At 38.3% G+C, this 16,760-nt stretch overlaps 1 protein-coding gene across 1 annotated transcript in view; it reads left to right on the top strand.

The window, feature by feature from the left end:
- Positions 1 to 357: 357 nt before the first annotated feature.
- The window catches only part of dbpa (D site albumin promoter binding protein a), a 32,675-nt gene continuing 16,272 nt past the window's right edge, over positions 358 to 16,760 (top strand). Inside the window, exons 1-3 of the mRNA XM_057828214.1 lie at positions 358 to 1,901; positions 10,405 to 10,667; positions 10,754 to 10,931. Of these exons, the coding sequence (XP_057684197.1) occupies positions 1,709 to 1,901; positions 10,405 to 10,667; positions 10,754 to 10,931 (634 nt within the window). The 5' untranslated portion in view covers positions 358 to 1,708. The remainder of the gene's footprint in view (positions 1,902 to 10,404; positions 10,668 to 10,753; positions 10,932 to 16,760) is intronic.

Genomic DNA, 16,760 nt, shown 5'->3' with positions numbered 1-16,760 from the left:
TAACTGGAAAGTATATAAATGTTCATTTTTTTTTGTAGAATATAATTTTTTTTATTTCTTGAAAAAAAAGTATGAAAATCCAAGGAAAAGCATATATAACATGGAAAAAGAGGAAACTACTAAACCAAGTTGCTGTTCCTTTAAATCCTGATCTTTAATGTTGGCGGGAAGACGAGATGTTTGTCTTGAGTGACAAACTGTTGAATGTTTGTCACTTTTTTTTTCCACGTCACGTGGCCTTAGCATGCAAGGGAACCCTGTAGGCGGGGCTTGTGACCTATTTTCCGCCAATAAGAAGCTCGGCAGAGGCTCCGGGAGTGACCTACTTTCAGCCAATCGGCGCGAGGCTCCGTCGCCGGTCGGCGCGTGCTGGCGACACGTGCGCACTCGGCGGGAGAACAACGCACGCGCGCAGTTTTCTTCTTCTGCCCCTCACGTGAGCGCGCCTTCGAGCCAATCGAACCAACATGGCGGCGTTTGTACAGTTCTCACGCACTGTGACGTAACAGGCCTGTGTTCGCACTTCTGCCGTCTCACGTTGTGTGTGGACGGAGGACGTGTGTTCCCCAGTGTGTGTTTATGTACGAGGCGCGTGTGCAACGTGTCTGGTTTGTTCGTAAGCGCGTGTAACTGTGGGTGTCTGCGTGAAGGTTTTGTGTGTTTTTTTGGTCGTTTTTTGTTTATACTCAAGTGTTTACTCCGTGTATTGTATACGCGTGTGTGTGTGGTTCCGTGTATCATACATGAATATGTTCCGAGTGGACGTGTGTATGTCTATGAGGAATAGAATTTGGGTTTAAATCCTTTTGACAGTTGAGCGCGTGTCAATTGTTTTTTAATTTTTTAAGAAGGCGGAGGCTGCTGTGTTGTGTACCAATCGCATCAGGGTTTCCAAGCAGGGGCGCGGCTTGTGCTGTATCGGCTTCCGGAAACCTTTTGCTAGCTTTAAGATGCGTCGGATAAAACGTTTCGTGAATGTTTATTAACGGGAAGTTGACTCAAATCTTAATGATGCATTTTTAAAAATGTTTTAGTAATTAATATATGATTTATGTTACGGTTGTTACGTAAATACACTCGCTAAGATGGAAAAACAACGAGAGTGTGGGATGTTTTTGTTTTTCCCGATGTTTTTGCAGGCCCTGAAGGCAGCAGGGGTGTGGCCATCCTATTCAAATCACCTTTTCCCTGAGCTGTGACGTCATCCGAGCGGCCCGTGTTGGTTCCAGCTGACAGCGAGAAAGAGAGAGAGAGGTGTGCGTGAGAGAGCGAGAGCATTGGTTGTGTGAGCAGAGCAGCATCCCTCCATCACGTTCATCTTGTTTCTTCTCCTTTGGATTTTGGGCTTTTCTTTATGTTGACACTTGTTCCCTTTTTGTCTTTTTTGAGCGACGACGTCCTCCGTCTTGTCCTTCGCGCAACTTTCACGTGCACGAGACGTCGAGCCCACCGGGCGCAGGGGCGCTCGAGTGGACGCGCGCCCCCGGGAATCAGCGCGCGTCGGCGGAGGAAGCGACCACAGAGGCCCGCCGGAGAGGAGGCGAGCCCCCAGGGGGGTCTCGGCAGCTATGGCTTCGTTTCGGAGATAAGGACGCTTGCTGGCTGCGTGCACGCGCACCTTTTTGACGGCGCGCTAATTGGATTATTTTGATCTCCAGCGGCTCGTTGGCCCCTTCCCCCCTCCAACTTCCCCGTTCCGTCGGAAGTTATGTCCAGACCTCTCGCTCAGCTCCTGCCGCCGGATCTTCCCGCGGGGGCCAGCCCCCAGTTCGGGGCCTCCAACCCGGCCTCGAGCGGCCCCCCGGGTGGACACCTGACGTCCATGTCCAATCTCAAGTCCCTCCTCCAGCTGCCAATCAAAGCAGACCAGAGAGGCGCCAAAGACTGCTGCGAGATGAAAGGTGAGAGTGCACGTGTGTGCGTGCTCGTGCACGTGCGCCGGCGTCATTTTTAAAGGGCCAGCGTCCTACCAACGCCAACTCATTGGCTGCCAGTGATGGTGATGGACGTCCAATCAGTTTCAACTGGGGGTTCATCCATTCCAGTTGAAATGGAATGGACGTTTATGGTCGTCAATGGCACTGAAACATGATCATTCGCAGCGAATATGTGAATGATTGATACAACTTATGAATTTATCTGATTCCAACTGATTTTGCGATTATAGTGATCCCTCGTTTTTTGTGATTAATGGGGACCCCCCCCCCCCCCCCAACTGCGAAAATCAAAAATCCAGAAGTAGAGGCGTACTTTATTTACATTTAAATTTTTTTGGGGTGTGTTCAATGTATTTATCCAGATTTAACATTATTGGAAAGAGATACATATTAGACATGTTTTTCGCCAAAGTATAATTAAAAACAAAATAAAAACAAAATAACTAGTGCTGCAACGATTAATCGATTAACTCGAGTATTCGATTAGAAAAAAAAGATTCGAATTAAATTTTGCTGCTTCGAGTATTGGTTTAATTAAAGTGGCGTTGTAATAGTTTGTTTTGAACGTGTTTGCATTTAGTTTTATTGATTTGGGTGGACACACTGCCCTCTAGTCTGCCTCATTTCATGTGGCTGAATCCAGCTGCTCCCTGTTAAGACCACCATAAGCTAAATTTTTGTTTGAGCTAAAGTTTTTTTGTTTTTTTTTCAATAATGCATTCGTAAAGTAACCTTAGCTGTTTTTTGTGGGACAATGTGTCTGAACCATTTGTTAAGAGCATTGGGAAAAAAAAAACGTTTGCGTTTTATAGCATTTAAGCTAGCAGACTTTTCCTATGTAAGTTTGCCAATTGTTCTTTAGTTGTACATAGATCCTCATTTTTTAATTTTTTATGCCGTTTGAGGCACAGCTCAGGTATTTTAATTTTTTATGTTCCTTATCCGATTACTCGATTATTCAAACTAACTAGTTCATCGATTAATCAACTACTAAAATAATCGATAGCTGCAGCCCTAAAAATAACTCTTATATGTATATTTGAAAAATTGTTTTTAAGCACTACAGATGTAATAATTATGATATAAATGTGATATACAGTATATCATGGAAAGCAATGATGTGTACATGTATACATTAGACATGTGCCGATTACCGGTTTCAAGGTATACCGTGGTATGAAAACGTCACGGTTTCAAAACAGCAAACATTTTCTGTCATACCGTCCCTAAGGTATTAGCTATTTTTTATGACCCAAAATTGTATGGAGAAATCCCTTGCTTGCAGCTGCAAGGCTCAACCCTCCCCCACCGGTTGTTGCTCAGTATCAATGTGTCAGCTGTGCTACACCATGGCTAGAGGAGGTGAAACAGAACTTTTTCCCCCATTGAAGAAAATGAAATTGCTGGTATGGGAATACTTCGGCTACAGAAAAGTTACAGACGGCCGAAGCGTAGAAAAGGAAGGCCAACTGACATGTTTGTGTAGGGTTGCTCCTGAGGAGGCAATAGCTCCAAAATGATTTCGCATTTACACACAATTAAAGGTTTGTAAACACTGTCATGAACATTTCCCACCAGCTACAAGAGGTAACTCCAGCGTGTTTAGTGTGTCTAGCGGTGGTAAAACGTGTTTTTTTCTCTCTGGCAACTGTATTTAAAAAAAGAGCATGTGTGTATAATGTAAACATGATACGAGTCATACACACATGCTTTTTATGGCAAATTATTCAATTATTCTTATTCTGATGGCAATAATGTAACACATTTTAGAGCTTAAATTGCAATTCTGTGAAACTGTGATATTTTGGCTTAAGGTTATCATACTGTCAGAATCTCATACCGACACATGCCTGGTATACATGCATAGATCTTAAAGGGATCGACGGACAGAAAGACTTGTAGTTCTTAAAAGATAAACATTATTATGAGTTAAAATAATTTCATATTGAAACCCCTTTTGATGTTTTCGTTTTTATACAATTTGTAAAATTAGTTTAACTAATAGATTGCTGTTGTTGTTGACGTCGCAGGGCGGTGACGTCACTGGGTTATGCTGCAGGGCTTCCAGAGTATGACTAAACATGTCATCTGTTCAACCCTTGAACCCAAGAGGAACATTAATGAGCATGACAGCACTGTCGATATTTCACAAAACAAGCAGCAAAAGCAAAATGAACAGTACAGATGGGATGAGACGAGAGTAGGGGGAAAAAACGGTGTTCTGCCAAAATGTGTTACACCGGCGAAACATCCGACAATAGTCAAATTTGACACCCAAAGTACTACCGCGAGCTTTCAGCATGTTTTATTTAGATGCATACAGACAGAACATACAAAAGATGCCTTAAGAAAATAATTAAACATAGTAATATCAAATAAGGGTGGTTTAAACATGCTAGGTGACTAATGTGGTCAACAGATCAACAATCAGCTTTAAAGGAGAAAACAAGAAAGCATAATGCTTAAAAGTATGAGAGAGAAACACATGCACAAAGTATTTTGAGGCAATGAAAAGGTAATAAGTCTTCATAAAAACACAAATAGTAAGTACTCGCCCTTTTTTACTGATGAGTGCATGTGTTGGACGTCTCGCCGCGTAGAAGGAATTGCACTAAGCTGGTAGTATCGTCAAGTGACAGTGACAATCTACGTCATCACCCCGAGCGTCCATAAACATGGCGCCCTCCGTAGGTCAGAACATGTACTAAATATTATAGATTTTTGAATCAATGGCAATATTTTATGTTTTTCTAATAACATATTTCAGTAAAAGAGAACGATTAGAGCCTGAAAGTCTTTCAGTCCGAGGTTCCTTTTAACATTTTTAAATAAAATAAAGTATTTATTTATTTATTTATTTGTTTATTTTAATTGAAAAAAAACATCAAGATGGACTGAGGATGCAAAGTTTGAAGCGCGAAAGATCACTGTAATCTATAAATTCTAACGCTGCCAGCCTCCTCAGTCAAAATGGATTGGACGTGTATTGCCGTCATTGGCATTGGAACACGATTATTTAGGGTGAATGAGTTGATGACAAATCCTTTGACTGATTTTTACATTAATCTACAAATTCCAACCAAATCAAAACGGACGTCAACAAACATCATCATTGCAGCAGTGAGAGTCATCTTTCGACCAGTTGTTTGAATAATTAAGGAATTTAATATGCAGTTAATCTAATTTTGCAAATAAGATATGAATTCCATAGGGCTGCAGATATCGATTATTTTAGTTATCAGTTAATCAACTAGTTAGTTCGAATAATTGTGTAATCGGATTAGGAACATTTAATGTGTTGCAGAATAAATGTTAGGAGAAGTAAAAACAAAAGCTTGCTAAGATTGCACTTTCAAAGGAGCATTAAATGTTAAAAAAAAACCGTTTGTTTAAAAAGATAAAATACCTGAGCTTAGCCTCAAACGGTATAAATAAATAAATGAATGAGGATCTAAGTGCAACAAGAGCTCAATTAGCTAACTGGCATAGCAAAAATCCGCTAGCTTAACTGCTATAAATGACAACTTTTTTTTTTTTTTTTTTTTTACAATGCTCTTAACAAATCATTCAAACACATATCCTGACAAAAAACGGCTAAATATAGCTCTAAACTAAATTACAAATGTATGAACAATAATGTTAGCGCAAACAAAAACTTAACAGGGAGCAGCTGGATCCAGCCATGTTAGATTATGATATTTTTTACAATGCTTTTAACAAATTGTTTGAATTCTTATTCCCACAAAAATGGCTGAACATACCTATAGACTAAATTATGAATGCATAAAAACATATTAGGTCCAATAAAAAGTTATGTTGGTCTTGACAGGGAGCAGCTGGATTCAGCCATGTTAAATGAGTTATAATCACTGTTGCCACTAAAGGGCATTGTATCCACCCAAATCAATAAAACTAAATGCACTTTCAAAACAAACCATTACAACGCCACTTATACTCGAAGGAGTAAAATTTGAGTCAAATCTTTTTTCTAATGGAAATACGCAAGCTAATCAATTAATCGTTGCAGCACTAGAATTCTAGGCAAAATAGATTAGACGTCGGTTCCTGCCAATGGCACAGAAACATATTCACTGGCAATGAATACATTAATCTTTTGACTAATATTGCAAATAATCTAATTACGCCAATTAATGCATTGCCAACCTCATCCAATTCAAGTGGATGGGACATCTATAAGCCATCATTGAGTTAATGATAGATTCGTTTTCCACTAATTCTTCGATTAATATACGAAATCTAATCTTGCAAACCGATCCAACTTCAAATGAATTGGACGTCAGTACTTGTCAATGTCAGTGGCGCCTCCAGAAATTTTTCATAGGGGTGGCCAGATGGGGCCACTTAAAATCTTGGGGCGGCCAAAACTAAAAGCTATAATTTCAGGTTTTCATTATAACATTGCAGTAAAAAGGTCAGGGGAGAACTATCAAAAAGACTTAAGGACACGGCTACTGATACACTTTGGTGTATTGTGTAATATTTGATGTTACTAATGATTAAATTTGCATAGTCCGTAACTGTCCAGTCAACATTTGGAAATCCACAACAATTCTGTTTTATTGTGTTATGTATATATTAGGCATAAGGTGTACATTTAACTAGGGCTGTCAAACGATTAAAATTTTTTAATTGAGTTAATCACAGCTTAAAAATTAATTAATCGTAATTAATCGCAATTCAAACCATCTCTAAAATATGCCATATTTTTCTGTAAATTATTGTTGGAATGGAAAGATAAGACAAGACGGATTTATTCATTCAACATACTGTACATAAGTACTGTATTTTTTTTATTATAATAAAAAATCCACAAGATGGCATTAATATTATTAACATTCTTTCTGTGAAAGGGATCCACCGATAGAAAGACTTGTAATTGTTAAAGGATAAATGTGAGTTTGTATATTGTGACTAAATATTGCCATCTAGTGTATTTGTTGAGCTTTCAGTAAATGATACTGTAGCGACTTAACTGTTCTGCCCAAATGCATGATGGGAAGTGGTGCAACCATGACTGTGTGTGGTGGCTGGAAATGCTATATCTTCTCTGCGTTGGGTACACTACATGGTGTCAAGAAAAAGATCGACTCCTGTCATTCTTCCCCACGTCGCTTCCTACAATATTTATAATTGCTGTGGGAGGGATGACAAAGCTTTTGCCAATTAAAAGCACGGCCCCAATGAACGCTTTTATCTACTCCACTCACTTGACACTGCCTCCTATCTCTGTATAGAAGTAAAACGACGCCATTGTAGGCTGTTTGCGGCAATGCGTGAATGAGTCGTACTGCGAATGCGTCAATTGCGATAAATATTTTCACGTGATTAATTTTAAAAAAAATTTGCCGCCCGTTAATGCAATAAACTTGACAGCCCTACATTTAACAAAACAAAATAAATGCATTCATTTGGGATGAAAGGCATAACTGATGCTACAACAATCTAACGATATACTGGCAAGTGGGATGGCCAGTGAGGTGGCCAACCAATTCATGATTTGCCACTGGTCAATGTCAGTGAATGAGTTAATTATCGACCATTCCATTTGTCTACATGTCTCCAATCATTGACCGGTGACCAGTCCATTGATTGTCTACATGTACTCTACATCGCTTCATTTCCCCACTGCATTTGCATTTATTTTCACACGTGTCCAAATACCAATTTGCATGAGCAAGCCGATAGTTGCGCACGTCCTGTCGCCACACAAAGCGTGTCCATCGCGACCAATCAACCACCACGAAGATTTGAACAGCAACCAATGGAGTTGTCTGTTTTTTTTGACTATTTGTGGCCTTTCGTTGTATTTTTGCCAACAGTGACATTAGCTGGCGACTGGTCTGATAGTCAACATAAAGCGGGCCCCGGCATTTGTCGTTTTTGATGAAGTGGACGGATGAGATTATAGAGTCGGCGCCGCTTCAGCCTTAATCCTTTACGATTCAAATGTCCTCTCTCTTTGCTCAGCAGCTGGATGCAGGCGCTTACTTACTGCTGATTTATAGGCGCCGTTCGTTTCAAGGGTGAAAGGTCACTCTGCGCAATCTCGAGCCGCATCTACTTTCTTATCGTATATCTTTCCATGGCGAGAGGAGAGAGCGTGCCATCGAGCCACAACGTGCGCAACATTCACTATTAGTGCCAATTTGTATCCTAGTGTTAGCTGGTGTTAGCATCGACACTGGCGGAAAATTCGCTAATGGTGGTGTGAAAATAGATTAAGATAACAACAGACTTATTCATTCACTGCATTGACGATGATAGACGGCCAATCCATCTGAACTGGGATGACTAGCACTGAGTGTTATGTTTTAGTGCCATTGACAGCAATAGACGTCAAATTCATATGAACTTGGATGGCTGGGAACACTTTTTGAATTAAAAAAAAAGAAAAGTTTATTTGCTGTCAACCTCCCAACCTTAAATGGATTGCACATCTATCAACATCAATGTCACCTAATTTAAGTCAATGAGGGTTTGGGGAATTTGAAAAGTTAAAAAAAATCAAATCAATATCAATTATTTTTAAATGTATATACTGTATTTTGAATGTATATTTTTAAGTATAATATAAATATTCTATTATTATTTTTTTACCTTTTTAATTAAAACATATTTTATGATTTTCTGATTTTTAGATGTATTTTTCGATGACATTTTCTTATATTATTTTTTTTTACGAATACTAATTTATGTACTTCTACACTTATGCTTTGTATTTGGGCTGCAGCTATCGATTATTTAAATAATCGATTAATCTATCGATTAGTTAGTTGAAATAATCGAGAAATTGGATTATGAACATTTAATGCATTTTAGGAGAAAAAAATAAAATACAATACCTAATATTAGCTTCAAGCGGTATACAAAAAATAAATGAGATTTAAAGCGACACTTGGTAGGCTTTCAGTTTTGGTCGATTTTAGCGACGCCGGTGGACAAACGCGGTAGTGTTTTACCTTAAGGAAGCTACGGACCCCCTCAAGATATAAAATCATTCAAGTCGACATATTATCACAAATGTTGAAAATATAAAGGTTGAAAAGTTACCTAGTGTTGCTTTAACTAAAGATGTTAAAATGCTATTCTATTTTTATTTTTTCAATGCTCCTAAAAGATCGTTCAAACACATATTCCCACCCAAAAAAACCAAAACAACGCTAAATACACTTCCAAACCAAATCACTAATGCATCAACAAACATATTAGCGCCATAGACGTCATAATGATATTGCCGGGACACGGGGCCCCTTTAATAGGGGGCTAGCATTGTTGGCGTGGCTGTCAAAGCTGACCTAGTGGAATCAAAGACAGAGCTTTTTTACGTTGAAAATTCTTGTGAATAAATGCATAAATCCCTGAAAAACGTGCAGTTAGCATTTATTGTTTTGTAAATATGTCGAAATACGATGCTAGTCTGTTAGTCAATGTGGGGGCCGCCATAAGTAAACAGAGCTTTTTCGGTGAAAATTCTTGTGAATAAATGTTTAAATCTCTGAATTCTTTATAGATATGGATGTAAAACAGTCTAGATTCTTGGTTAAAAGCAAAAAAAACCCCAAAAAACAAGCAGTTAGCATTTATTTAACGTAAATATGTCAAAGTACGATGCTAGTCTGTTAGTCAATGTGGCGGCAGCCTTACAATAAAGAGCTTTTTACGTTGAAAGTTCTTCTAAATAAAAGCTTAAATCCCCGAATTCCTTTTAGATATGAACGTCTCGATTCTTTGTTAAAAGAGCAAAAAAACAGGCAGTGAGCATTTGTTATTACCTTGAATCCTCGAAAAAATCACTCCTGAGACAATCCTTCCTGTTTGTACGCAGTATAGCTTTTGTACTTTTTCAACCTAAATCCGGCGTTGAATCGCCCTATGTGTCGCTACGACCGACTGCGAATAACTGAAGTGGATTGTGGGATGGCCCCCTACTTGAAGGCGTGGCGCAGTGAAGGTCCAATCTGACCCGTCAATATCATTATGGAGTCTGTTTGCTCGAACAAAAAACGTACCTTTTGTTCGTCTCAACGGGGGGCCGGTTGGATTCAGCCATATAAACGAGTTAAGTCATTTTGACTGTTACCACTAGAGGGCAGTGTCTCTACTCAAATCAATGAAACTAAAGGCAACACTTTCAAAACAAACCATTACAACGCCACTCTCTTTAACAAATAATCAAAGCGGTCAATTTTTGATTCGAAGCTTTTTTTCTAATCGAATTACTAGATTTCATTGATTAATCATTGCAGCACTATTTTGTATGTATTCCTACAATGCTCACATGTGTATTTGTTGAATGTAAATTCAGGTTATCAAGCGGTTGGTAATGTTAACATGCTAACTTTGGTTAGCATGCTAACCTCCCTGTGCAAACTGTTTGGATTGTCAATTTTAATTGTGCTTAGCCGCACTAAAATGCTAACAGGCGACAAAATTTCCTCCCGCGCAGATAAAGACAAACCTCTGGACTCGGATGAGGATTCGTTAGGATTGGGCAGTGGCGGGCCCGGCGGTGGCGGCCTGGGCTCGGCCGCCCTGCGGCCCAATTCACAGTCGGCCTTTCTGGGCCCGCTGTTGTGGGAGCGAACGCTGCCCTGCGACGGCGGCCTCTTCCAACTGCAGTACATGGACCTGGAGGAGTTCCTGACCGAGAATGGCATGGGCATGCACGGAAACGGGCCCAGCTCCACCAGCGCGCAGATCCCCTCACAGGTAGGAAACAGGAAATGGCAAACGGGAAGTGCAAAAATGTAGGAAGGTCAAAAGGGTGAGCCGTCTTTGTTTGGCATCCCAATCAGAGCTCGCAGTCGGCGGTGCCCAATCAGAGTTCGCAGTGCCCGCCCGGCTCGCCTTCGCCGTGTTCGTCGTCTTCCTCCGTGTCGTCGTCCTCGTCCTCACTGCTGGGATTGGAGACCGTCCAACCGCAGCCGCCGCCTCAGCAGCAAGGCATGATGGGAGGACCTGAGTGTCTTCACGGTGAGTCTGCATTCTTCTAAAGTTTTTTTTTTTTTTTTATATAGTAGGTCCGCCACAATAAATTGATGGCTCAAAATAATTGGCAACTACTGTATTTAGAGACATTGTTAGCCTATTTTTCTAAGGATTTTTAAAGAGTAAATACGCTTATTTATTTAGGTATTTATTTTAGGTATTCGTTTACTAAATACAAACAAAATAAAAACAATGTTTTCAAAATTTGTTTCAGTTAAAACAATACCAAAAACATGAACAAAAAATATTCTCTTATCAAATGTAATATGTATTTTTTAAGTAGTCTAATTTATTATGAATTGTTTTAAGTTTTATTTATTTTATTTAAATAAAAAGTTTTATTTATTTAATTTAAATAAAAAAAAGCAAAACTGCAAATATTCCTTTTTCTTTTAAATAAAAAAAGTTGTATTTAGTTTAAAAAAATAGATAAAAAAACAAATACAGTAATGTACAGTAATAAAAATGAATAATAAATATTTATAATTATAACAATTAATATTCTCTTTAAATGTATTCTATATTTTTAATTATTTTCCTAATTAAATAAATAAATGAAAAAAAATCTTTATAAATTTTATTAATTTAAAAAAAAAAATACAAAGAAAACACATAAATACTCATAAATATTCTTATTAAATGTATTGCATATTTTTGAAATATTCTATTTTATTATGCATTGTTTTAATTTTGATTTATTTAAATTTTGAAAAAGCAAAAGTATAACTGATTTCTTTTAAATAAAATAAAAACATTCACAATGAAAAAAACAAAAATACAGTAATATTCTATTAATAGATAATAATAAATGAATAATAATAAATATTATTAATTGTAACAATAAACATTCTATTTAAATTTAGTCTTTATCTTTAATTTTCCCCCTAATAAAATAAACCTTTTTTTAGAAAAAATCTAATGAATGAAAATAACACAAATACAGTAATAAATATTCTCATAATAAATAAATAATAATATATATTATTAATTAATAATTATAACAGTAATTATTCTATTCGATAGGATATATTTGTTTTTCCCTATTAAAATAAATAAATAAAATGGAAAAAAAATAAATCTTTATAAATTTTATTTATTAAAATAAAACTATGAATGGATACAATGGAATAAAACAAACATAAATAGCCAGATTTCTGTAGTCCTCAATGAAATCCGATATTACAATATCTCATTTATAAGATATTTCTTATATTTACAAATATGTCAACCAATTTGTCAAACTACAAATGAATTCATCTTTTTGTGTCTACATAAAACCACAAGAACCTAACACGCAATTTACATATAAACCAATTAGTTCCCCAATCAGTTGACAATCTAAATAATCTGTAGCAGCTCTACTACGTTTAATAGTGTCCACCATTCTGACTGCACTCAAGAATGTGCACATCATGGTGGAAGACACAGTTGCGTGACTGCGCATCACACCAAGCAGCTGCCAGCCCAAAAGAAAATAGAAATAAATACAAACATGGCCGCTGCAACCTGACCGAAAGAATCCACAACCCAGAAGCGGCAGCTTTGAATGCGCGTAGATGAGCGTCCTCTTTGTCCGCATGCCGTAATGCGCTCTCATCCGTGCGCGCTTGTGTGTGTGCGTGCGTGCGCGCCAGGAACACGTGACCCGGCCTCATGTGAAGCATCCAGCCAGAAGTCCCCGCGGTGGAAGCCGCGCTCGCTCCGCTCTTACGAGCCGAGAGAAAAAGGGTCGGATTGAAAGAATCATGTGATGATAAAGAAAGAATGATGGAGGGTGGATGGTTGTTTTTCAGTGCCATCGACGGTGATGGGCGTCCGATCCATTTGGACAGGGAGGGTTGGTGACGATTAGTCGATGGCTGTAAATGCTTATCTTTCAGTGCCATTGACAGCGATAAACGACTAATCCATTTGGGCTGGGAAAGTGGTAAATGAACGAACGGAATGGTTTGGACGTCCAGGGCCATCAATGGAAATGAATTCACAGATGATGCGTTGACATTCACAAAGCATAAACTTTTTTTAAAAATTGCTTAAGAGCTAAGCAAATTATGACTTAAATGTTCATGCATTGCCTTTTATGGTAATTTTGCCTCTACCAATATAGCCGTCCTGAAGCAATTCTGTCTTTCACTGTATTTTTTTGGTGTATCTCCTTTTAAAAGGTGCTTAACTACATATGCAGTTTAAAGTGAACCTCAGACTTCAAGACTTGCAAGCTTTAATAATCCACAATTTTTATCTTATACTAAAAACATCATTAGTAACACATATATTATTGCTATTGATTTAAAAATTTATAATATTTAGTACATGTTTTGACCAACAGAGGGGGCCATGTTTTACATGCGCAATGCACGCTGGGGGTGATAATGTTGTTGGACTGGACTGGGAGAATAGCTGTGCTGGCTAGCAAGCAAAGTTAGTTGACGACTGGCATGATTTTGTCACATTTTGTTGTTGGTCAGATTGTTTTGGTACAGAGATGTGGGATGAGTTCCCAATGTCATACTGTACCTTCATCCAGCTCATCAGCAGTCTTGAAACCGATCCTAGGCGGCTTGCCGAGAAATTAACTTGCTGCCATTTGACAGTTTGTATATCCCTTCGTTGCTAGTTGCATCATTGCCTTGTTTTTTTGTTTGTTTGTTTGTCTGTCTCTCACCGCTGTTTTCCCTCATTTTTTTGGTTTTGTATTGATCCTGACCTACTGTCACAGATCCTTGTTGTGTCTCCCTTTTCGTGATCACTTGTTTTTTTGTTGATTGGTACGCAATCCCAATGTTATTGTTGTCTGCTTGCTGTCTGAAGTGAGCCGCATTTTCTAATTCCCTGGTCAAGCTAGCCGCACTTTCCTTTGAGTTGTGTTTCTGCGCTCGTCTGTCGCAAGGGAAACACGGGTTTGAATCCCGTTGGAGACCTTCATTTAATTGCTTTTGCTGCTCATTTTTTGAAATATCCGTGCTGTCCTGCTCATCACTTTTCCGCTCGGGTACAAATTGGAAGGGCAGAACCGACTACATGTTTATGTAGCTAACCAGTGACACAGTGTCGTCAACGCTCAGAGTGCAATGCGTCATCAACAACAATGGCGACCTACTAGTTGAACTCATTTTTCAGAATTTTTTTAAACGAAAACATTCAGAGGGGTTTGAATATCAAATTATTATAACTCATATTAACATTTATCTTTTAAGAACTACAAGACTTTCTGTCCATATTCGAGGGCGTTATATTTACTTGCACGATTGGCTAATTCAAATTAAATATGATCATTTGGCAGTGAATGAGTTAAAGATGGAGAAATCTGTTGACCAAGGTTGCTATTAACTGATGAATTTGCTAGGTTAATCTATTCAAAATATTGCAATTAATTTAAACCGCAGTTGTCCTCACTGTATGATGGGATATTTACACTAAAAGATATTAACTGGTAACACTTTATTTGACTGAGATGTCATAAGGCTGTCATAATTATGACACTGTCATGAGCATTAATGAATGCTTATGACAGATGTCATTTAGTGTCATCCGGCAAATAATCTCACTTTTGAATGGATGTAAAAGGTCTGAGCTGGACAAAAATGGAGTTGGTGACAAAATTTGATGAATGACACGTCATGACGTCTGTCATAAGTAGAGCTGGGAATCTTTGGGCATTTAACGATTCGATTACGATTACGATTCAGAGGCTCCAATTCGATTATAAAACGATTATTGATGCACCCCACTCCTTTTTTTTTTTTTTTTTTTTTTTTAAATGTTTTGTACATTAGTTCCAAAATTGTTCAAAAATCCTCTCAGGCTAAACCAAACTACTATTTCAGTATCAAGTTAACATATAACAGTAAACAAATATACAAAAATAACAGTAAATAAAATACTCCAGTCCCCATTCTATATCAGCAGCTTTAAACTACATTCAATTAATTTATTGTTGTGAATAAACCGTTACAGTTGTTAAAATTGCTCCCGTTATTCCATAATTTCGCTTCTGTCTACTTTTGACATGTCAAAGTTTTAAAACTGTTTCATCATTTAAAGATAGATTCAAGACAAGATTTTGCCGATTTAGGAGTATTTTAGATAAAAAGTTAATTAGATTCGCTACAACAGAGCCTTCTAGAGAAGTCTACTGCTTTAAGATGGCGGCTGTTTACTAATGCCGGCAAGTCCGTCATTTCGGATCTCTGTTCAATAATATATGTTCTATCACCGCCGTCGTCTGTCATTTTGCATCTAGTTCTACATATATATGATATCTACTGTAGCCTTTTTTTTGTAGCAACTAGCAACCGGGCGTTGTTTGTAGCGGCTGTCGGCCGCAGTCAGGTATGATTGTTTTTTTTTTATCTAGCGGCATGAGTTGAACATGATATTTACTCTCGGTCCGTTCCTAATTGCGTCACAAAGACCGCGCTGACTGTGTTTTACTTCCGCTTTACCTGGTATAATTCAATAATCGGAATTTGAAAGTTTGTGAACCGTTCTCGAATCTTCCACGGCTGAATCGCGAATAATCTAAGAATCGGAAATTTCACACGCCTCTAGTCATAAGCATTCATTAATGCCCATGACAGTTTCATGGCATAATTATGACTGTTTTATGACCGTCTTATGACGTCGCTGTCATATAAAGTGTTACCTATTAACCAAAATAAATCAACAAATAAGTAACACTGGAGTATAAGCCACAGGATTCAAAATGGGGCGGGAAAAGTAGCGTCTTATGGTCCAAAAATTCGACGATCCATTGATATGAATTGTAAACCTCCCCAAATCAAATAGATTAGACGTCAATCGCCGTCAATGGCAGCCACCGCGCTAATGGTTTGAGCCTTTGTTTGGTAACATTAATATGGAAAACCATCCGTATCAGGTGATTTACTATCATAAATATAAATGGATTGGTTATGTATCATTCTCATTGGCAGCCAATGAGTTAAATTAATGGCGTTCTTTGGCGTTACCTCCCCCACGGAATCGTATACGATGACTTTGCGTCGTGTAATGGTGGCGAGGGAAGAGTTAACGCGAGCTGACTGTGCAGCCAGGGAAGGGGGAGAGGGTGCCGAGCGCGTTTGCTTTGCATGTTTTGAAATGCGTGCGCTCCGCCCGCCTCACACGCTCGGGCCATGTGCCGGCGCCACGTCACGTGCCGCTGCGGGGAGGGGGGCCGGCGCGCTTCTCTTCTTCGCACGGGAACGTTGCTCACACCTCTCCGAATGCATTGTACAATCGGGAGAAGAAATGCTGTGAGAATGCTAGTCAGTTCGTGACAAGAAAGGAAGCTTCCAGAAATGGGAGAGGACTGAAAAATGGTGGAAGACTTGAAAAGAAATAGGATGTAAATATAGGAAATAGAGAGAAAATATCCTTCATTTTGGAATGTTAGAGTGAAATGTTGGATTGTGTCAGTGTGTTGTAGTAGTAGTAGACAGATGAATATATCATTGATTTAGTTACAGTCAAGTATCGTGCTTTGACATTTTGACTTGCAGCGTTAGAATTCATAGATTAATAACAAAATTAGATTGAATGGGAAATTAGTCAAGATTCATCTATAAAAACCCTTGGTTACAGATTAATATATCATTGACTTATTTACAGCCAATGATCTTGTTTGAGTGCTATTGACGGCGATAGACGCCCAATTCATTTTGAAATGATTGAATAGATTGGCTAGCTTTTTCTTATACTGTAGGTTTTTTTTTTTTTACTTTACTAATCGTGATTAATTGCAATTAATTGCATTCTGTTAAGTAATGAATTCAAAAGTAGTTAATAGGGTTGTTCCGATAATGTTTTTTTGCT

Source organism: Corythoichthys intestinalis, chromosome 22 (assembly GCF_030265065.1).
Source record: "Corythoichthys intestinalis isolate RoL2023-P3 chromosome 22, ASM3026506v1, whole genome shotgun sequence".
NCBI lineage: Eukaryota > Metazoa > Chordata > Actinopteri > Syngnathiformes > Syngnathidae > Corythoichthys > Corythoichthys intestinalis.
Note: the sequence above shows the minus strand (reverse complement) of the source record. Positions and strands in the feature narration are given on the sequence as shown.